Genomic DNA, 20,063 nt, shown 5'->3' on the forward strand with positions numbered 1-20,063 from the left:
ATTTAGGAGAATTCGCGCTTCTCGGAAATCGAAAAGCTCATTATAATTTCATCCTGCTATCTAGCTCATCTATATCCATATGCACGGTATTCATGAACTTGAGGATACGTCCGTCGGCGACGAAAATCTTCCGGCATGCATCAACTCAGTGCCTGGAGGACCACCTCAGTCATCATCAAGGCACTCTCATCCTCTAGTCGTCGCCCGACGAGTTGCAGATTGACTGGCATCCCATGCACGACATCCGCATCATCTATCCCACTGGTTAGTGCTTTACTTTGCCGGTGATAGACAGGTTACTTACAGTCTTTCCGGATCTGGGTATCAACTTCACTCAACGGCTCATTGTCAGCATAGGCCGCGTCAATCACTTTGTCAGCGTACACGCCGCAAGGAAAAGAGACAGCAGGGTAATCCAGAACGTTGAAAACGCCCGTATACCCAATATACGCGAACTTTCCGTTCTCAACGCCGCTGTACGGTGTCGTGGGGCCTGAGCACGTCGCACTTAGCGACTATCAATCTCAACGCGGAGGAAGAACTTACATAGGATAGCATCTATACCAGTCTTGTTCCACCGATCTAGGTATGCTTTGCAGGTGGTATTGCGTTCTAGTTGAAGCTGCCACATCTCGTGAACACCCAATTCCGACGCCTCGGCATAGGCCTTCATCTCCGGCCGGAAGGGCTCCCCCGTCTGTTCGAGCAGCTTCGTGACTGATTTTCCGCCGTCCGCCACAAACATGCGTGACAAAATAGATAGCAGATTTTTGTGCCCGGTTGATGCCCAGTTGACAATTTCGTGGCCGGCCCGCCGCAGCTTGGTGACCGTCTCCTCTAGCGCTCGCGCGACAGGCGGCGTAGGGGTGACTTCATCGTCCTGCCACAGCACAGCGATCTTGAGGTTTCGTTTAGGAGCCACCGTCCGCCAGGGGATGGGCAGGCACTTGGGATCGTGTATCCAGGGCTGATGGTCGACGACGGTCTTGGCCCAGAGCATTATCTCCGCCAGTGTCGAGGCCATGGGGCCATTGACACTGTTCACGGCCTCCTGTCCTGCAAGACCAGAGCGAGTTTGGAAGTTTGGGAACCGACCAGAGGAGGGCCGGATCGTAAAAATGCCCGTGCATGCCGCAGGAATCCGCAGGGACCCCCCTACAGTGTATCAGATAGAGCTTATAGGTGAATATGAACAGTGGCATTATGGGAGAAGACATACCAATATCGGTTCCCACGCCCAGTCGACTCCCGCCGAAGGCGATCAAAGCAGATTCGCCTCCCGAAGAGCCACCGGAGGTCAGGTTACGATTACGGGGGTTAACAGTACGGCCGAAGACATTATTGACAGACTCAGCTATCATCATGGCGGTGGGTACATTGGTCTTGACGTAGAGCACGGCTCCAGCGGCAAGAAGTAGGTCGATCAAGGTGCTGTTGTAGGTGGCCGGGTCATTGACCAACGAGGTGAAGCCGACGGTAGAGTCGTGACCAATAATATTGAAGTTATCTTTGATTGAAATGGGAAGACCGTGAAAAGGGCCCTTTGTCTTGCCGGTTGTCTGGAGATACTTGTCCAGCTCGCGCGCGCGGGCAATGGCCTTTTCAAATAAGATCTCGGACAGGCAGTTGGTCTGCTCAGTTAAGTTGGATACTATTCATAAAACGTGCTTTTTCGCATTTTGAACTACAGTAGAGGGGGAAGGTACCAATTGGTGAGCAGCGGCAGCAGCTTTACAGAATGCGCGAGTAACTTCCTCAGATGTCCACGACCCTGTCGCTATGTTCACGAGAAGTTCCGGTGCCGGTGTGGAAATTATCGCCAGTTCGTGGTCGGTGAACCAGCCCGACTGCTTGGGAAACCCCGTCACATCCAGCTGGCTCTCAGGAGGAAGAAAATTAGAAGGGATCACCCATTCGGTGGGAATAGAGGCTATGAGGGCCTTGCGTTTCTGGGCGGCGATAGTTTCCCAGGTCATGTCGATCTGTTCAGGCTTGGAAAAGTGAGACAGGTGATGCTAAGGAACAAGATCTGGGCACATTTCTCGCATTTGTAGGTTGCTAAGCAGGGACTTTTGCGCCGGGAAATGTGCCGGGCTCCCCAGTTCCCCATCGTGATTGCCGTGACTCCGTCGTGGGCGCCAAGGATGATAATCAACGCGTGATAACCATACCAGCGGGTTGGGCCTATGGAGATCTGGTAGATACCGGAATGCAATTGAAGGCGAATGGTGATTTGCTGACTTGTTGTGTTGTCCAGATAAGCTGAGTTGATAAGTTTCCTAAAAGGGCAAGTTATCTAATGCCGCCAAGCTTGGCGCTCAGCGCAAAGCTTGCCGGGGAGACTTCCCCCGCACTCCTCGCGATGCGCCTCGGATTCAACCAGCCGAATTGCTCGAGATAATCTCAATTACTTTTTCGTCAACTCTCAATAGCGAGAACAAAGTGGGGAATGCACAAATCTGGCATATCAGACCGAGATGCCGATAGGCGACACCCCATATCAATAGCCCCGTGTCCATCCAGATAACATCTGACGCGGGTATATAAAGAATCCGATCTCCAGCCACGGAATCCTTTCCGGTCGTGTTCTACTTGTGAAAGGAAGATACGGTAGCGGACCGGCACAGCCATGTTCACCCAATTCAAATCCTACATCAAGGGCCACGAGAGTGTGCCAGGCGAAGCCAAGCTCCTCCGGAAGATCGACACTTTCATCCTATCGTTCTGTTGTCTCTGCTACTTCACAAATTATCTGGACCGGAGCAACCTCAGCAATGCATATGTATCAGGAATGAAGGAGGAGCTCAATTTTAAAGGAAATGAACTCAGTTTAATCAACACCGTCTTTACCGTGGGGTAAGGCCATGATCCCCGAATTCTCCACAAGTCCGCCGGTCTCTGTCTAACCGCTACTCAGGTACATTGTGGGGCAGCTTCCCTCCAATCTGGCGCTGACCTACCTGCGGCCGCATCTCTTCTTCCCGGCCATGGTGATTATCTGGGGTAGTCTGACCATGATCACGGCTGCTGTGCACAACCCCCAGGGCATCATGGCCATCCGCTTCTTTCTAGGCTTGGCCGAGTCGAGTACCTTTGTTGGCACCCACTATATCCTGGGCGCCTGGTACACAGAAAAGGAGCTGGGGAAACGCAGTGGAATTTTCACCGCGTCAGGCCTGGCCGGGACGATGTTTGGCGGCTTCATCCAGACCGGAATTCAATCATCCCTCGATGGCGTTCACGGACTATCAGGCTGGCGATGGCTATTTATCGTACGTTCCTTCGCCCACTTCCTTTTGCCTACTGATAACTTGCAACTAACGAGTCAGATTGATGGTCTGATCACCATTCCCATTGCCATTTACGGCTTTTTGCTCTTCCCCGACACTCCTACCACGACGAAAGCCCCCTACCTGACCTCTGAGGAGCGGGCCATGGCCATCGCGCGCATCCCCGAATCTGGGTCGGTGAAAGTCCCACTAAACCTGACATTTGCAAAGCGCATCTTCACCTCCTGGCACTGGTACGGCTTCGTGATCTTATGGATCATCGCCGGAGAGACAGAGTCGTTCTCCAGCAATGCTCTGTTGGCGCTCTACATGAAAGCCCAGCCCGCCAAAACCTACACCATCTCCCAGTTGAATAATTACCCAACGGGCGTAGCTGCTGTAGGTATCGTGTCCACCCTCTTCTGGGCCACCCTGACCGACTTCATGGGTGGGAAGCGGTACCTTGTTGGATACTTCATTGCTATCACGGGAATCGTCACCTCCACGATGATATTGACCCGATATGAGGATAAGGCGGTCGTGTTCGGCGCATACTACTGGGCTGGAGCCGTATATGCCTGTCAGGCAACATTTTTTGCGTGGTGCAATGACGTCCTGCGCTTCCAGGATGACCGATTCCGATCTGTAGTCATCGCCAGTATGAACATGGGCAGTAATGCAGTCAATGCCTGGTGGCTTCTGCTGTTCTACTCGGCAAATTTTGCGCCCAGGTTTACCAAGGGTATGTGGGCGATGATCGGTTGCTCAATTGCCTTGGCCCTCTGGACGACAGGTATCATTTTGATGACCGCTCGCGAAGAGAAAAATCGAGACGACCAAGAACTGCGCGTGGGGGATCTAGATACCAAGATAATCGAGGAGACTGCTAGGGAGGTGTGACGCTGTTGTTAGTTCCTCTATTACCATAATTCATTGTCTGCGTTTGAAAGAAAGCCGGATGTCAGCCTAACGTATTCAATAACTCTTCTATGGTTTTCAAAGTCAACCTGGAATACCTTGAGTAGAGCACCTATTGCTAGAACCGAAGGTCCACGGGTCGTCGATGAGAATGGGAGAGGCGATTTCCATCGATATACGCGTGGGAGGGCTTGGAATCTCCCCATGTAATCTGATTGCCAGACCTGAGTACATCAGACTTTTGGTATGGAGGCACAACAGAAGTACGATAACCAGCGATCAGAGTGAAGAAGAACGCATCTACGGCGACGGGGAAGATTTCACCGGCCAGAGCCTTACCTTTTTCTATCTGATTCGCTCTTCTTGATTTCTCAGTCCCCATCTTCATAGGATAACTCCACGAATCGCGAGTATTTGGCATCGGCCGATCCCTCCCTTCCTGCGAAGTGTTTTGATGACGTCATGTGATGAAGGCTCAACCTGGGGAAACCTCGAGGACACCACCGGATTCCGATCTTGTATGATATCATCCCGCCATTTTCCAAGACTTGAACCCCATCCAAGTCGTGCCTTGAAGCTCTCTCGACCCAGCCTATATCACGTTCTCAGCTCAACGCAACCAGGACAATCTCCTCGCGTCCGATCACGCATTCTACGTTATTACTCTATCTGCCATGGCTCGCATATTTATCACCGGTTCAAGTGACGGAATCGGCCAAGCCACAGCCAAAATCCTCGCGTCTCAGGGCCATTCAGTGGTTCTTCACGCTCGGAACGCGGCCCGCGCCGCCTCGACTCGGCAGGCTGTTCCCACGGCGGAAGCCGTACTAGTGGGAGACTTGCGATCAATCTCTGAGGTAAAGAGACTTGCGGAAGAAGCCAACGCCTTGAGATCAGAACCCTTCGATGCGATTATTCACAACGCAGGCATTGGGTACGGTGCCACTTCCAGCCGGGAGATCACGGCCGATAAGCTCTCCGCGGTGTTCGCGGTCAACACACTGGCGCCGTACATCCTGACCTGCTCCATGAAGAGCCCACCTCACGGCTGCTATATATGAGCTCAGACAGCCATTATGGCGGGGATGAAACCCTACGCAATGTAACGCAGTCCCATTCGTATGGGGATAGCAAGCTACACGACGTGATGCTTGCCAACGCCTTTGCACGACGGTGGGGTCACGATATCCAGGTGGTGAGCATGCATCCCGGCTGGGTGCGAACCAAGATGGGAGGTTCTATGGCTCCAGAGGGGATGGATGAACCGGCACACGCTCTGGCAGAGTGGGCGACTGGACAGGGTCACTTGGCGAGCCTGCCGAGCGGAACATTCTTCACAACCAAAGGCGCGGCGTCGACGCATCCTGGGGCTGGCAACGTGGCGAAACAGGAGGAACTATTGAGGGTTTGCAAAGAAGTCTCTGGGGTGGCGGTTCCAGGCGAGTAGGATAGAGTGCACGTGTTAGCGTGGTCCTCGGCGACCGCCGCAGACTGCTAACACTCAGGATTGCAGTCGAATGTTGCTAGCAATTGGGCAGTGTACTTGAGAAATTCGCTTACCTAGCGAGCCGTGATGCGATGGGCTTAGCCCCAACTAGCCTACGACGCCCCACGGGTATAACTGCTTTCTTCGTAGATTGAGTGCACCCACTAACTTTAAACGGTTGCGCGCCAGCGGGGTCCGGTGGGGCGCTTCCGGGGGTATATCGCGTTGTGTGCTCGCCTTACGCAAGCCTCCGCAAAGATAAGCACACAATGGCGTTCCCTCATCAGCCACTCAGATGGTGCGATTGGCCTACGCTGAGAACACTACCGTGGAAGAATTCCCTACTCTCGCGCATTCTATTCTCTTCAGTGTTTTGTTCGGCTTCGATTTGCTTTCTGCAGGGAGCAAGAATGACAGGAGTTATCGAGACCCCGGAGGCTTCAGACAAAACGGGGGCCAAGCAGATCGTGCATGATGTCGAAGATCCACCCCTACCCTCGTCTGCTGGCAGTCCCGACATTGGACCAATCGTGACCGAGCATGAGCAACAGAATCTGATCCGAGGGCTGTCTCAACGCCATGTCCAGATGATTGCGATCGCGGGAGCCATTGTACGCGGCTTCCCAAATCCGGTAACCGTGAAACGTGAGGAGGTTACTGACACCTCCGATGTGATATAGGGAACCGGGCTTTTTCTTGGTCTCGGCGGCTCGATTGCCACCGGGGGCCCCCTAGGCGCCCTATTAGGCTACCTATTTGTTGGATTGATCGTTTGCGCCATTCAATTTGCCCTGGGTGAAGTCTCGGCCCTGCTGCCAGTGACGGGTTCGTTCGTTCGCCATGCAGAGATTCTTGTCGATCCTGCTCTGGCCTTTGCAATCGGCTGGAACATCGTCTACGGATGTTTCATCAGTGTTCCCAGCGAGATTTCCGCCGGGGTAGTGCTGATTCAGTATTGGACGGATATCAACGCTGCAGTGTGGGTGACGATTCTGATTGTGGTATCCGTGGTCGTCGCTATCTCCTTCATCGGCGTGTACGGCGAGGTGGAGTTCATTTTCGCCATCCTGAAAATCCTTCTGGTCATCTTCGTCGTGATTCTCGGTCTCGTCATTGATCTAGGTGGGATCCCAGGTAAGTCTGTGCATCCTCGCCATGATACTACGGTCTAGGCATTGATCGGTGGAGTAGGCAAGCCGCGGCTGGGATTCCACTACTGGAAGGATCCAGGCCCCTTTGTTGAATACATTTCAACGGGTTCCTGGGGTCACTTTCTGGGCTTCTGGGCAGTCATGACCAATGCTGTGTACTCTTTCGCTGGAGTTGAATCTCTCGCCATGGCCGCTGCGGAAACGAAAAATCCGCGTCACAACATCCCCAAGGCCTGTAAACGAGTCTTCGCGCGGGTCACGATCTTCTACCTGGCAGCGGTGTTGATTGTGGGTATGCTGGTGTCTAGCGCGGATGATCGTCTCAGCGACGAGTCTGGTACCGCGGCGCAGAGTCCCTTTGTGATCGCGGCTGGTGATGCGGGAATCAAGGCTATTCCCTCCATTGTGAATGCCGTGTGCTTGACCTCTGCGTGGTCCGCATCCAACCAGAGCATTCTGGCCGGAACACGAACTCTATATGGTCTCGCGCTCAAAGGCCATGCGCCCCAGATCTTCCTCCGGACTACTAAGTGGGGAGTCCCATACATGTGTGTTCTGCTGCAGGTGGCCTTCTCACTTCTGGCGTATATGTGTGTTTCCAACAACGCGTTGACGGTCTTCTGGTGGTTCGTTGATCTCACGGCAGCTGGCACCTTGGTTTCTTGGATCTGTATTGCCCTGAATCACATTCGCTTGTTGCAAGCCTTGAAGAAACAGGGCATTTCCCCGGATGCTCTGCCATGGCATAACCGCATTACAAGTGAGTGAGATATTGCGACTATTCTTCATTGATGGCTAACCCCAACCTAGGATACACGAGCTGGTTTGCCTTGATTGCATGCGTGGTCATTTTGTTCACCGGTGGCTTCACGGTGTTTACTAAGGGCAATTGGTACACTGCCTCCTTCGTTTCAAGCTATTTGTGAGTACTAAGTTATCCCCTTCTGTTGTGTACTCAAGAAAGAGGCTGATCCCTCATGCCCAGAGATATTCCCCTTGTTCTTTGTGCATATGGAGGCTACAAGGCAATTCGGCGGACAAAAATCATTCCCCTCGACGTGGTGCCATTGCGCCAGGCACTGTATGAAGCAGAGAATGATCCTGAGAATGTTCCTCTCAAAAAAGACAGTCTGCTCTCAAAGATGAATATCTTATGGGGATGAGAGTTTTTCTCACGGATCGTCCAGTATGATAGAAACCATAGTCATCTATCGTAAATTATATAATTAAGAAACAATCGATTGGAATATCAAGTTACCTAATTTGGATATCAGAAATCCACACACCTCATACTGATCATACAAAAATCAAGTTCAATGACAGAATCACTGCGACCGCCTGCTGTCTCGATGGCCCATATAAGTGCATCGAGATGGTTTTTAAACCCCTGAAGAGGCAACATTAATGCAATGGACGGCGATTCAAACAGGTAGGAATGAAATTATTCTACTTCCTTCGACTGATGTTGTGACAGCTTATTAAAGAGAGAAAACCCCCTCCAGTTACTGTTTTACCTAGCTCTAGTGTACCTCGAGTGGAAGAGATGACAAGGAAAGAAAGATTTGGTATTGGCGAAGAAGCATAATCGCACAATCGATTCATGTACTCTCTATCTTCTTTCCCAAACCCACAGTTTGTTCATCACACGACCATCCATCACCACCCATGGTCTAATAAGCCCCCTTCCGAGTCTGATACTTCGGCTGAGCCGCCGACTTGATGTCACTCAGCGAGGTCAGCACGGGGGTAGTATTGATCAACTCGAAGCTATCCAACTTGGCCCCATTATCCCCCTGGGCCCACAGACTTAACGCCAGCCAGTTCGTCCCGTGATAGTTCAAAATGCCCTCGGGAACAGGGAAGCTCGTCTGGGGCCCGATATTGTTCACGTACTTGCCGTACTGGTACCCATTCACAAACAACTGCACGCGGTACGCAGCGGGCGGGGAAGTACTATTCCCGAAGTTGAAGTACAGTGGGATGTCGTAGGCCGAAGGCAAGTCAAGGTTGAAGCTGGTGCTGTAGAAGCTGATTCCTGGCTTCGTCAGACCGGTGAATGGGCTGCTAGAGTCCCATTTCTGGGTGGGAGGCTGCGGTTGGTGGAAGCCCTGGCGCTCGGCGTATAGGCCGCCCTCATTCAGGGGGCCGCGCACGGTATCGCGGTAGTCCTCACCGCCGAGGTTGCCAGTCAGCTTCCAGGAGATGGCGCTGGCCTCTTGGCCGGGTAAGGAATACTGGAGGATGCCGCGGGGGTCTTTCATCAATTCTGAGCCGACCGTCCAGTCCTCATCCAGGCCCATATTGTCGACGACTACAGTAATGACGTAGGTCTTGCCGGACTGTAGAGTAGGCAGCGTATATGTGGCATTGTATTTGCTGCCAACGCTGATGCCTGCCCAAGAGCCGACGTAGGTTTCGTTGATCCAGACGGAGTGGCCGTAGGCCGTACCACCCTGGGTCTGGACAGAGAAGGTCGTTTCTTTGCCATTGGCAGTAAAGTGACCCCGGTAGAGAAGAGCACCAGTGTGGAAGCCGTAATCGGATGAAAACAGAGAGGTCGGGGTCTTGAGCGCGTTGACGCTGTTGTTGGTGTAGTCGTGGTCGGCGGAAGTCCAGGCAGAATCATCGTAGGAGTTCTTGACTTCGGGAAGGGTGTCGATAGACTTCCACTTCAGGTCCTTCAGGCTTGGAAGTTGGACCTTTGGTGCAACGTAATTAACGCTAGCTGCCCAGATACCATTCGTGTCGACCTTATATTGAGTCTTCTTGCCGTTGATGACCAAGTTTTTAGCACCAGATGGAGCGCCGATCACCTCGACGGGAGTGGTAGCGTTGAAGTCCGCCTGGATATGGAGGTTACTACCATCAAGGTATGCACTCCGCACAAGATAGCCAGCCTTGACAATGATAGACGAAGCAGTAGTCTCTTGGTTGCTGTAACCAGGGGCTTTGCCTTTGGTGGGAAGCTGAGGCACCCAGTAGTTGTAGGCAGAGTTCCGGTCTGGTCATTGTTAGTGTTTGGGATTTCACCTCAAGAGCAAGATTTATTAAACCTACCAAGAAGTAAGATCTTCAAGTCGCCAATCTGAACAATGCGGCGAGAAGTCGACACATCCCAGGCAACGACCAGTGCGTTGCCCACCGTCTTTGCCGAAATGCCAGAGGAGGATCCCTCAACAACCGAGCTGTTTGAACCGCCAGAAACCGCAAGCTCATGGTGCTCGCCAGAGCCACCGTACAAAACGAGAATCTTCTCATTTCCGGCCTTCTTCCAGGTGAAGATCTCAGCTGTGGAGTAGAGAATATTGGTGCCCGCCACGTCGTAGTCGGTAATGTGGATCTTCGAGTCGCGGCCGCTGAGGGTAAGGTTTCCACCAAGCTGAGGAATTGTCAGCTTCCCAGCACTGGTGGGAAGGTAGAGCTCGTATGTGACCGAAACCTGGCTGGTATAATCGGCGTGTCGGACCACAAAGAATGAGGAAGCAGAACTGTTACTCCCCAGCAGGGGGGTCACGCCCAAGTTGACAGTGTTGGTATACGCCGAGTTTGATCGAGTACCAGGGTTGGCCACCAGGTAAGCCGGAGATACTTTGGCAAAGTTTGCAAGTAGCTTCAGCTCGCTGTACTTCTCACGGGTGATATTGCGCGACTCGGTGATAGCAGAGCCATAGTCGTACGAGGTGTACCCGCCGGGATGGCCCAGGTTACCCCAGTTGGTACCGCCAAAAATCTGCACATTGTTAGCCACCTTCCCATTTTCAGGGTGCTTGGACTTACCATATACAAGTTCAGGAATGCAACACCGAAGCTAAAGTCATTCTTATAGAACACTCGCTCAAATTCGTGATTCAAAAGGGCAGCGCAATTCGCGAACCCAGCTCCGCCCCACGGATCGAACGAACCCCCTTGGAACTACAGAACGGTAAGGTAGATTCTTTTAACTCAAGGGGTCCAAACATACCTCAACCAGAGAGTAGGGGGTTGTGGGGCTCTGCTTCTCGTGAGAAGTGTGGAAGGTGGTGGGAAGACCATTACTAGGCCACGTAGAAGGATGGGCGCAAGCAAAGCCTAGGGGGTAGCTGTCGTGACCATAGATATCGACCGCGCCCGCGCCTGTTCCGGGGGCGTTGTGCCCACCAGCAGAGGCATCGTTGCTGATGAAGGGCACGACCACCCCGGCGTTGCGGGCCTGGTCCTCAACATATTGCATGTAAGAGCCATCGGGGAAGTTGTTAACACCACAGCAAGCACCGGAGTACTCGTTCTCGGGCTGGAACAGGATAATCGGACCGCCGTTGGTTATCTGGGCCTTGGCAATAGTGGCAGCAACATTGGCCATATAACTAGCCAAATCGGTTAGAATCCGCAGCATTGGTCCATCGGGATGAGGTGGTAATGTCCATACTTATCGGTTGACTTCAGATACGCCTCATTGCTTGTCCGCAGCGTGCCATTGACTCGCTGGAGCCAGCCGGGGAAGCCACCGCCAGAGACCTCAGCGTTGATATACGGGCCAGGGCGCGCCAGCAGGTAGATACCCGCCTCCTTAGCAGCATTGAAGAAGGGCTCCAGGTCAAAAATCCCCTCGGCGGTATAATGGCCAGGCTTGCCCTCCAACAAAGCCCAATCGACGTAGAATGACACGCAATTGAATCCCAGGGCCTTGACCTTCTCGAAGATATCAATGTACAGCGAGGCGACGGGCAGACTGGATCATTCCAATTAGAAGTCTTCCTCCAGTATACCAAATTAATTTTTCACCAATCACGTACCGATATGGATGGACTTCGCCGCTGAAAACCATCAATCGCTCGCCATTGACGAACAGCGAGTGCTCATCCCAGGTCACCTTTATACGCATCTATTAGAACCACAGAAGCCCGAGCAACGGCACATCGAACATACATATTGCTGCAATAGCGCCCGTTTCGCGGGATCCGCGTGCTCTCGAATAGAAAAGCCATCGAACTGGTGGCTCAGTGCGGCACCTGCAGCCTGCGCGGCCAGCGCGACCACAGCCCAGGAGGACAGAAGCTTCATAGCGAGGACCGCGAAGGGTATGGAACGCGACTTTCGCCTTGGAAAAGCTACAGACTCGGTAGCTCCAACTTCAGCAGCTTACATTTCACATCCTGCAAGGGATCTGCGGGCCTTCATATACGCACGGTAACAACCAGGCAAATCATACGTGCAGCGGATGGGCATGCCGCATACTCCGAGTGTCACTGGCGAGCTCCCGTCATTTCTGGTTTGGCTATTGATTTTCCCCTGGACCCTGGGACTAAAGCGAGCCTGGAGCTCAACCCCTCTTCGGCATTCACGTCATTCCATCATCAACAGGGGGAACAGGGCGGGGGGTTGTCCCTTGCGGTCCGCCACTACGCCGGGGCCTGCATAAGCAGTTGCAAACAGTGTCCAGTGTCGCAGACGAGTGGAGAGGCCGCTTGCTCTCGTCAGGAAGGCGGGCCGATGATCCCCCAGCCGTGCGCCTGTAGTCCGGGTTCGCGGGGGTTCCACCGCCGCAATTTTTCCGCTTATCGCATCGTCGAGATGATGCTGGGTGGGTTCAAAGATTGCTATGAGACTAAGACGTTTGTAATGAGGTATACAACTTGGCAGATTGATGCTCGCTCGGTGGTTATGTAGAGAACTTCCGTTTCAACAGCGGAGCTCATCCTTAAACCAAGGCCAGCGCCCCCGCTCAACACGGAGAAGGAGAGCAGAACAGCAGTATGCATTGTAGCTACAGTATGTACTAACTGGACCATTCGGCTCACCACCATCCGTGTTCTTTTGGGCCAATTGAATCAACACACGGTGTATTTGCGCAGACTGATCGGGATCCCCATGCCATTTAATTTACGGAGTACACTCAAGCAAAGGTCTGCGGGGAAAGGCGACTAGCTTGAATTTAGCCGCAGGCCAGCCCCGAGAATTTCCCGGGGGCTTACAATGCAGATCGCATGCCCGCGAAGGTCTCGGGTATATTCTTTCCTGGGGGCAACCCCGGGCACAGACTCGCTCAAAGAGGCAAATTTCCATGGGATTGCTTTTTAGTACATTCGGTGAGCTGTGCTCGCTCTCCGCAGGATGAAATCATGTAACATGGTAAAGGAATCAAAGCAGAGGCTATCTTTTCCATAGTAAACGTTCCCTCTAAACAGTCGTGTTGAACTGGTCCTCCTCATCGCCGGCCTTGAAATACGTCTCGCGCGTGTCCATCTGCTCTTGCTCGTCCTGACCCAACGCGAGGTTTTCCTTCTTTAGCGCAGCGTCCTCGACCGCAACGGTGGGTTCAACAAGGGGCTCGGCCTGTGTTTGCTGCGACTTCTGGCTCTTCTGGGTCACGTTGATCACTGGGGTGGAATCGTTGAAGATACGCAGTAGCATAGCCCGACGCTCTTCCTTGGGAAGCATCAGGTTGATAGAGTGCAGGGAGCGCCAGAGGGGCAGAACCATCCGCTCGCTGAAGAATATAAGTTAGCAAATAGAAAACAGTATACGTGGATATCAAGCGGTCGGAGGGAGAACATACGTAAGACCATCATCTTTGCCGCTGGGCTCAATGCGCAGAATACTGCAGCCCATGGGAATGTCCTTCACGCGCTCGCCGATCTCGTCGAGCTGCTTCCAGCCGTCATCGTTGACCTTCGGGAACATCTCGATGAGCAGTCGGCGCAGGGTCTCCCGCTGGGTCAGCGTGACGGTGCGGATATCGCCCAACCAGGGCTCAATGATCTTCAATCCATCCGTCTGGATACGCCAGCGACAGACGTGCTCCCGCTGCGCATCCTGCTTCACGAACATCTTGACACCGCAGTGGACAAACTTGATACCCGAGCGCTCGTTCTGGGTGAGGATATCCCTAGCCAGAGCGCTGGTGTAGTAAACCGTCCTGGTCGGGTTGCCCTCCGCATTGCGCACCATCCATCGGTCCCGAGGGAACCGTTCTGACAGCTCAAAGAAGTTGTAGATAGGCTGCAGCTCTTCGTGATTGGGGTCCAGATATTTATAAGGCTCCTCCTGAACGACCTTCTTCTTGAAGCCCTGGGCCAATGGAGCAGGGGTCGCCTGAGAGGGAGTCGTAGTATCAGTCGGAGTGTCGGCATGCTCGACCTCCACCGATGGGGCAGGACGGTGAACCGGACGGTCACCGACCAGGACCTCACTCCCATTCTCGAGCTTAGTCCTCTTGGCAGGAAGCTCCTCTTCCAATTCATCACCCTCGCGCTTGACAGGTGACGCAGGCTGCGAAGCGTCGAGAGTCACAGAGTATGGGGGCTGGTGGGTGGCCTCGGCAACGGTTGCGTTCTTCGCAGCCTCCAGCTCGGCCTCCTTGTCGGCAGGAACAAGGTCGTCCAGCGCCTCCAGCTTCTGGTAAGGCTCCCCATTCTCGTTGTTGCGGGAGTCAAGCTCTGCGGCAAGAGCCGCAACAGAACCCCTGGGAAGGAGGGGAATGACGTTCGCAGAGTTCTCGGGCTTAGCCTTGATCTCAGAGGTCTTCTCAAGAACAGTGATGAAGAAACCACCAGTATCCTGGAGATGGGGGTAGACGCGCATGCAGCGCTCGAGTGGCAGATCAGCTGTTTCGCCGGTAGGAGCGAACATGCCCTCAGCCAACCGGGCCAAGCCATTACCGCTCTCCTGCTCTCTTTGCTCCGTGACATCCTTCCAGCTGCTCCAGATGCGGCCCTCGCGGTCCATGACCTTCCAGCTCTTCAGGCCAGGCCGACGCTTCAAGCCGGGTAGCTCTTGGCTGCAGTCAAGAATCTTAACATTGGCGGCACCACCGCAGCGCTCAATTGCACTAGCAATGACAGCCTCATTCTCAATGGGGTTCATACTACAAGTAGAGTAGACGACACGTCCACCAACCTTGAGCATCTGCAAGGCGCGGACCAAAATACGAGCTTGGGTAACGTAGAGGCCAAGAGCGTTAGTCGGGCTCCAGTCCTTCCACACTCCGACGTTCTTCCGAGCAGTGCCGTCACCAGAGCAAGGAACATCGGCGAGGATACGGTCAAACTTCAGGTATCGGTTCAGAGGTCGCTTTCCCTCGGCGGTGGGGAGAGGGGGAAGCTTGATGGACGGGTACATGGTAGCATCATGGTTCGTCACAATCAGATTGGGCGAGCTCAAACGCTTCATCTGGTGAATCAACATGTGTGCGCGCTTGTAGTCACTGTCGTTGGCGATCAACAGACCAGTAGTGCGACCGTCGTCGTTCAAGCCCTCAGGGCCCAAAGGCTCGGGTCCAGCGGTGCCCTCCTTAACCTGCTTAGCAACCTGCAGAAGCGCATCCTCTTCCCCAGCATGGAGAGCCTCCATCAACTGCGCAGACTTGCTTCCCGGTGCAGCGCACATGTCCAGAACGGTCATTCCAGGGCGGATGTCGATGAGAAGCGGAGGAATCATGCTGACAACCTCCTGGCGACTGATGTTTCCGACTTCGGTCTCGGCGACAAGGAACTTTTGGAACGAAGCGAAGGGGGCATGACGGCGAATGACCTGCTTGGGAGTGGTCATCGACCAAGCAAGCTGGTCGGGGTACCATGACACCGGGCGCGGCGGCTCGACCAACTCGCCTTCATACTTGATTGAGGTGATCTCGGGGATATAGAAGTCCTTCAGACGTTCTTGGACAGCAAGCGCATGTCTAAACAACAACACAAATCCGACAATCAGTACTTTCCAAAAATGACTCGACAATTGCAAGCGCAAATAAAATGCAAACAGCAGCCACAAACGTACCCACGCGAGCCCGTGAAGCGGAAGCTGTTCGGGAGATCTCTCTGCATGGCAGCCCAAAACTGCTCCCTCTCCTCTTCTGGGATAAATTCAGGCTCATTGTAGTAGCTCTGGAGTCTCTCGTTGGTCCGACTGATGTCTTGCCAATTGGTGGAGCGCTCTGAGCGGCCACCGCCGCCACCTCTGCCTCCACGATTAAACTACGAGTGTAAACTGAATTAGTTCGACAAACACTTCAATGAAGATGGATTGAGGCTTATGCTTACCTTTTTGCCACCCCGTTTGCCCATTTTTGAGAGTAGCTTTCCTGTAGAGTGGCAGTCAAACTCCGTCTCCAAAAAAGACGGACGAGGCGCCAGATTAGCTAATCACCGCCGTGGGGCTGTGTTCTGTCGCCCGTCACCGCCTTTGATAGGACGGCCGTCGTCGCAGGCTGGAAGGTTATTTGAATGGGTCTGAATGTGAAACAGAATGGATATTCACATGAATTTACACTAAGATGCATACTGCTGTAAATGAGAAGTGCCAAGCAACCCTCTTCAGTAACATATTCGCGTTTTGTGCGAGCTGATTCTACTAGACAGCAGCTGGGGACAAAGAAACAAAGGAGATTGATTGGTCTGCCACACGCCAGGTGACAGACTATATAGTCTACTATGGCAAACCATTAATTGCTATTTCACACACAAATCAGGGTCTAAACAGCAACCCAAGGCAATGATTGATAATACATTCAAACAAACACCCCCATCCCAAGCCGGAAGACTCCGGGATGGTCGTCTTTTAATCGCAATCGGAGACACGGGTTTATTTAAGACAGGTTGCGAGACATGTCGTTGCGGATACGCTGGTAGTCAAGGATACCCTCAATGCTGCCGACGGCGCTCATGGCAACATCCTGATCCCACAGCTTGCGGGTGGCGAAGTCCATAACATCCTTCTCGGTGATCGAGCCAATGACGCGCTCAATCTCCTCGGGGCTGAGGCGGCGGCCAGTGGTAATGATCTGACGGCCAATGTCCTCGGCGACGGCAGTGGTGCCGTCGAGAGACAAGAGAATGGAAGCCTTGAGCTGGGCCTTGGCGCGCTCAACCTCGGCTTGGGAGACGTTGTTGCAGAGGCGAGACCACTCGCGGAGGGTGAAGTGAATCAGGTCATCGAGCTGGGTCAGGTTCTCGGAGACAAGGTAGATACCCCAGAGACTAGATAAAAAAACGAGTCAGTCCGCATCCACAACCAAAAAAGGGGCGAGGGTGTCAAATCAAATTGCAGCACTGCAGCACCGAACTTACCCAGTGTCACTGTAGCTAGTGGAGAAGCTCATGAAGCTGTTGGCGAGGTGGTGGTGGCTGACGTGGGAGCTGAGCTTGCTGCCGAGGAAGGGAGACTGACCCATAGCACGGTCCCAGTTGCCGACGATGGCCTGGGCAACGAGGGCAGTGAAGTAGTCATCATCCTTCCAGCTGACACCCTCAACGGCAAGAGCAATGTGGGCGGAGGGAATGGTGTCGTCACGGAGACGGACCTCAGAGCCGATGAACTCGGGTGTGCGCTTCTGCTCAGCAGTGAGGGCAAGGGCAGCGGAGGTAGGGGGCTTGTTTGGGAGGCCACCAAAGTGCTCCTCAGCCAGGCGAACGAGCTGCTCGTGGGGGATACCACCAGCACCAACCAGAACCATACGGTCAGCGGTGTAGTTGGTCTTGATGTAGTCGGTCAGGTTGTCTCGGGTGATGGTCTGGATGTTCTCCTTGGGGCCGAGGATGGTGCGACCGAGGGGCTGGCCCTGGTAAGCGGTGGCGTGGAGGTGGTCGAAAACAACCTCCTCGAGCTGCTTGTCAACCTCTTCCTGCTCGCGCAGGATCACGTCACGCTCACGTTCGATGGCAGAGGGCTCGAGCTTGGAGTTCTGGAGGATATCGGAGAGGATGTCGACGGCCTTGGGAACATCGTTGTTGAAGGACTTGGCGTAGTAAACAGTGTTCTCGCGCTGCAGGTTCAGGGTCAGTATGATTCCGCGAGTAAGGTGATCGATACTAGGATTTCCGGCCGTACCGAAGTGTAGGCGTTCAGGTGAGCACCCATGTTCTCAATCTCGAGCTCCAATTGGTGCTGCGAGCGCTTGTTGGTGCCCTAGTAATTGTTGTTAGACGGATTCCGTGCGAATTGGGATCAATGGAGTCGAACCTTGAAAGCAAGGTGCTCGAGGAAGTGCGCAGTGCCGTTGGTCTTGTCAGTCTCTGACCGGGAACCGGCATCGATCCACACGCCGACGGTGGATGTCTGGGCCCATGGCGAGTAGTCGGTGGCGATCTAGAAAACAAATCAGCGATACTGCGGCCCAATTGAACGAATTTGATATGGGACATACGGTGAAGCCGTTGGAGAGAGTGGTGGACTGGGTGGTGGACGGCAGCGCAACCGGCGACGCAAAACCTCGCTTCACGGGCTGGATGGACTTGAGAGCCGCACGGCTCCGGAGAGCCTGGTTGAGGTTGAGAGCCAAGCGGCGGGAAGCCATTGCGGACAAGTAGAGTGGGTGGGACGGGGGAAGGGGGATGGAGGAAAGAGCTGGAGTCGGCCCTGAGGTTGAAGTTCGGAAGTCAAATTGTTCGCCCAGCCCGTCAGCCAATCACATGACCCGCTTTTCCAAACCGCCCTTCTCATCCCGATTACTTCCTTGTCCGCTCATGCGCCTGCGTTTATTCACGATATGCGAAGAATCATTCGGTCGGAGCACTTTTTTATGGAGATTGTTTCTTGTTTCATGATCAGTGATGCCAAATATACTACATTCGTGCATGACATTCTCGAATTAACATAAATCATCCAGTCGTCCAATTTAGACTTTAGTTGATTGGCTCCGAAGCCGCCCTGCCCGGTCTCTATCATACAAAACGACTGGCAAACTGCTTGATATTCTCGGTCATAGAGATATCCGCATGGAATCCAAGCCTGAATGCGCGGTCAGTGGAGAACTGGGGAGTCCACGACTGCACAATCTTGTCGGTAGCAGCATCATATTTCTCCTCTACGAGTCCCCGTCGCTCCTTGCCACCGATTTCCTCCAGCGCATCCAGCATTTCTTGCACACTGACTTTCAGTCCAGGCAGGTTGACCGACCGTGACTCCCCAAATGCCTCTTTGGGCACGGTGCGTGCGTGAATCAGGTTCTTGATAATCGTGTGTGGCGAGCAGATCCACATCTCCGTCTCCTTAGCCACGGGCAGAATGGCTTTCTTTCCATGGAAAGGCTCCCGAATGATATCGCTAGCAAAGCTGCTTGCTGCCTGTGTGGGCTTTCCGGCTCGAACGGTCACTGTGGGAAGTCGCACGCTGCGTCCGTCCAAGAACCCGCGACGGGAGTAGTCGGTCACCAGAGTTTCGATGATCAACTTCTGCGACCCGTAAGAGGATGAAGGCACAGCCGGGAAGTTTGTCTCATCAATCACAAATCCAGGGGGTGCAGGCCCATAGACGGCCAATGAAGAGGTGAAAACCACCTTAACCCCGGGCATAGTGGCGCGTAGTCGGTCCAGGATGTATCGGGTGGCGTCGAGGTTGACTCGAATACCCAGCTCAAAGTTCGCCTCGGAGCCACTAGACATGATTCCATGCAAGATATAAACAGTCTCATACGGGCGGGAGGCACTGATTAATTGGTCTACCTCCGTCGGTGAGGTCAGGTCGGCGCGGACACAAGTCAGACGGCTGGCATATTGTGTCGCTGACTCGGGAACTGTTGGCTCGACGACATCGGTGATGGTCACTGTGGTTGAAGCTGGAGTGCTTGCAAGAAGACCAGCGGCCAGTTCCTGGCCAACATAGCCGCCTGCTCCTGTGATGAGAATCGACATGTTTGGTGTAGTGCGAGGTCCGGAAACAACAGGATTATCGACAGAGCTATAGGATCCAATGAAGTAATAAAACAAAATCAATATGAACGAGGAAATTAGCGTCGTACTCGAACCATCGAATCCGGCGGCCACCATGTCAACCTTTAATAGTCGTCGGCATCAAAAACCCCGCAGGGAGCAAGGGAGCGCTCTCCTCCCCCACGCACCCCCATCCCAGGTTGACATTTTCGTTCAGCCACTGGGAGTATCTCATCGGTGGAGACTGCTCCTTGAAATCTCGCTCACGCATCAATTCCGATTTATTCAGCTAGGTAAATTGGCCGGCCTTTGCATCTCGGTGAGAAATCCGATAACCGAACGAGCCGGGTTTCTGTAGGACGGCGCGGGGCAAGTCCGAGATTGATGAGCACACCCACGGCGAGCCATGTGACTATAAGAATTGAACCACCATTCAGGGCTCCGTTGCCGCTGAGCCATTAGATATTTGTGCTCCGTTTTTGTAAATGGGGACCGAGGCAGGATGGGAAGGCAAGGCGACCTAGATGGAGTCAGGCATGCATAGAATCAAACACCTAGGACAAGGCACATCGGCAGCCATGGATCTCATTGCTGTCCTTGAATCCTCAAGACGGCCTAG

At 53.6% G+C, this 20,063-nt stretch overlaps 8 protein-coding genes across 8 annotated transcripts; 3 read left to right on the forward strand and 5 right to left on the reverse strand.

The window, feature by feature from the left end:
* Window positions 1-140: 140 nt before the first annotated feature.
* On the reverse strand, window positions 141-1,976 carry N7482_005952 (uncharacterized protein; the record flags this gene model as incomplete). Its single annotated transcript, XM_056688077.1, has 5 exons — window positions 141-253; window positions 305-493; window positions 547-1,155; window positions 1,220-1,631; window positions 1,707-1,976. The coding sequence occupies 5 exons, from the start codon at window positions 1,974-1,976 to the stop codon at window positions 141-143; spliced, it is 1,593 nt and encodes a 530-aa protein (XP_056543632.1).
* Window positions 1,977-2,629: 653 nt separating this feature from the next.
* Window positions 2,630-4,169, forward strand: N7482_005953 (putative MFS pantothenate transporter; the record flags this gene model as incomplete). Its single annotated transcript, XM_056688078.1, has 3 exons — window positions 2,630-2,856; window positions 2,918-3,272; window positions 3,330-4,169. The coding sequence occupies 3 exons, from the start codon at window positions 2,630-2,632 to the stop codon at window positions 4,167-4,169; spliced, it is 1,422 nt and encodes a 473-aa protein (XP_056543633.1).
* Window positions 4,170-4,861: 692 nt separating this feature from the next.
* On the forward strand, window positions 4,862-5,634 carry N7482_005954 (uncharacterized protein; the record flags this gene model as incomplete). The annotated part of the gene is made up of 2 exons (XM_056688079.1): window positions 4,862-5,196; window positions 5,259-5,634. The coding sequence occupies 2 exons, from the start codon at window positions 4,862-4,864 to the stop codon at window positions 5,632-5,634; spliced, it is 711 nt and encodes a 236-aa protein (XP_056543634.1).
* A 449-nt stretch (window positions 5,635-6,083) lies between these two features.
* N7482_005955 (uncharacterized protein) lies at window positions 6,084-7,987 on the forward strand (the record flags this gene model as incomplete). The annotated part of the gene is made up of 5 exons (XM_056688080.1): window positions 6,084-6,305; window positions 6,354-6,807; window positions 6,865-7,584; window positions 7,635-7,746; window positions 7,810-7,987. 5 exons carry the CDS (start codon window positions 6,084-6,086, stop codon window positions 7,985-7,987), a joined length of 1,686 nt encoding a protein of 561 aa, XP_056543635.1.
* Window positions 7,988-8,494: 507 nt separating this feature from the next.
* Window positions 8,495-11,864, reverse strand: N7482_005956 (glycoside hydrolase family 35 protein; the record flags this gene model as incomplete). Its single annotated transcript, XM_056688081.1, has 7 exons — window positions 8,495-9,825; window positions 9,882-10,554; window positions 10,602-10,736; window positions 10,786-11,167; window positions 11,230-11,532; window positions 11,597-11,685; window positions 11,730-11,864. 7 exons carry the CDS (start codon window positions 11,862-11,864, stop codon window positions 8,495-8,497), a joined length of 3,048 nt encoding a protein of 1,015 aa, XP_056543636.1.
* A 1,116-nt stretch (window positions 11,865-12,980) lies between these two features.
* On the reverse strand, window positions 12,981-15,862 carry N7482_005957 (tRNA (cytosine-C5-)-methyltransferase; the record flags this gene model as incomplete). The annotated part of the gene is made up of 4 exons (XM_056688082.1): window positions 12,981-13,290; window positions 13,360-15,480; window positions 15,576-15,772; window positions 15,839-15,862. The coding sequence occupies 4 exons, from the start codon at window positions 15,860-15,862 to the stop codon at window positions 12,981-12,983; spliced, it is 2,652 nt and encodes an 883-aa protein (XP_056543637.1).
* A 521-nt stretch (window positions 15,863-16,383) lies between these two features.
* On the reverse strand, window positions 16,384-18,090 carry N7482_005958 (mitochondrial processing peptidase; the record flags this gene model as incomplete). The annotated part of the gene is made up of 5 exons (XM_056688083.1): window positions 16,384-16,774; window positions 16,865-17,559; window positions 17,625-17,702; window positions 17,757-17,882; window positions 17,941-18,090. The coding sequence occupies 5 exons, from the start codon at window positions 18,088-18,090 to the stop codon at window positions 16,384-16,386; spliced, it is 1,440 nt and encodes a 479-aa protein (XP_056543638.1).
* Window positions 18,091-18,457: 367 nt separating this feature from the next.
* N7482_005959 (SDR family oxidoreductase) lies at window positions 18,458-19,426 on the reverse strand (the record flags this gene model as incomplete). The annotated part of the gene is made up of 1 exon (XM_056688084.1): window positions 18,458-19,426. The coding sequence occupies one exon, from the start codon at window positions 19,424-19,426 to the stop codon at window positions 18,458-18,460; it is 969 nt and encodes a 322-aa protein (XP_056543639.1).
* Between the last annotated feature and the right edge of the window lie 637 nt (window positions 19,427-20,063).

Source organism: Penicillium canariense (assembly GCF_028826845.1).
Source record: "Penicillium canariense strain IBT 26290 chromosome Unknown utg000003l_segment0_segment0, whole genome shotgun sequence".
NCBI classification, from domain to species: domain Eukaryota; kingdom Fungi; phylum Ascomycota; class Eurotiomycetes; order Eurotiales; family Aspergillaceae; genus Penicillium; species Penicillium canariense.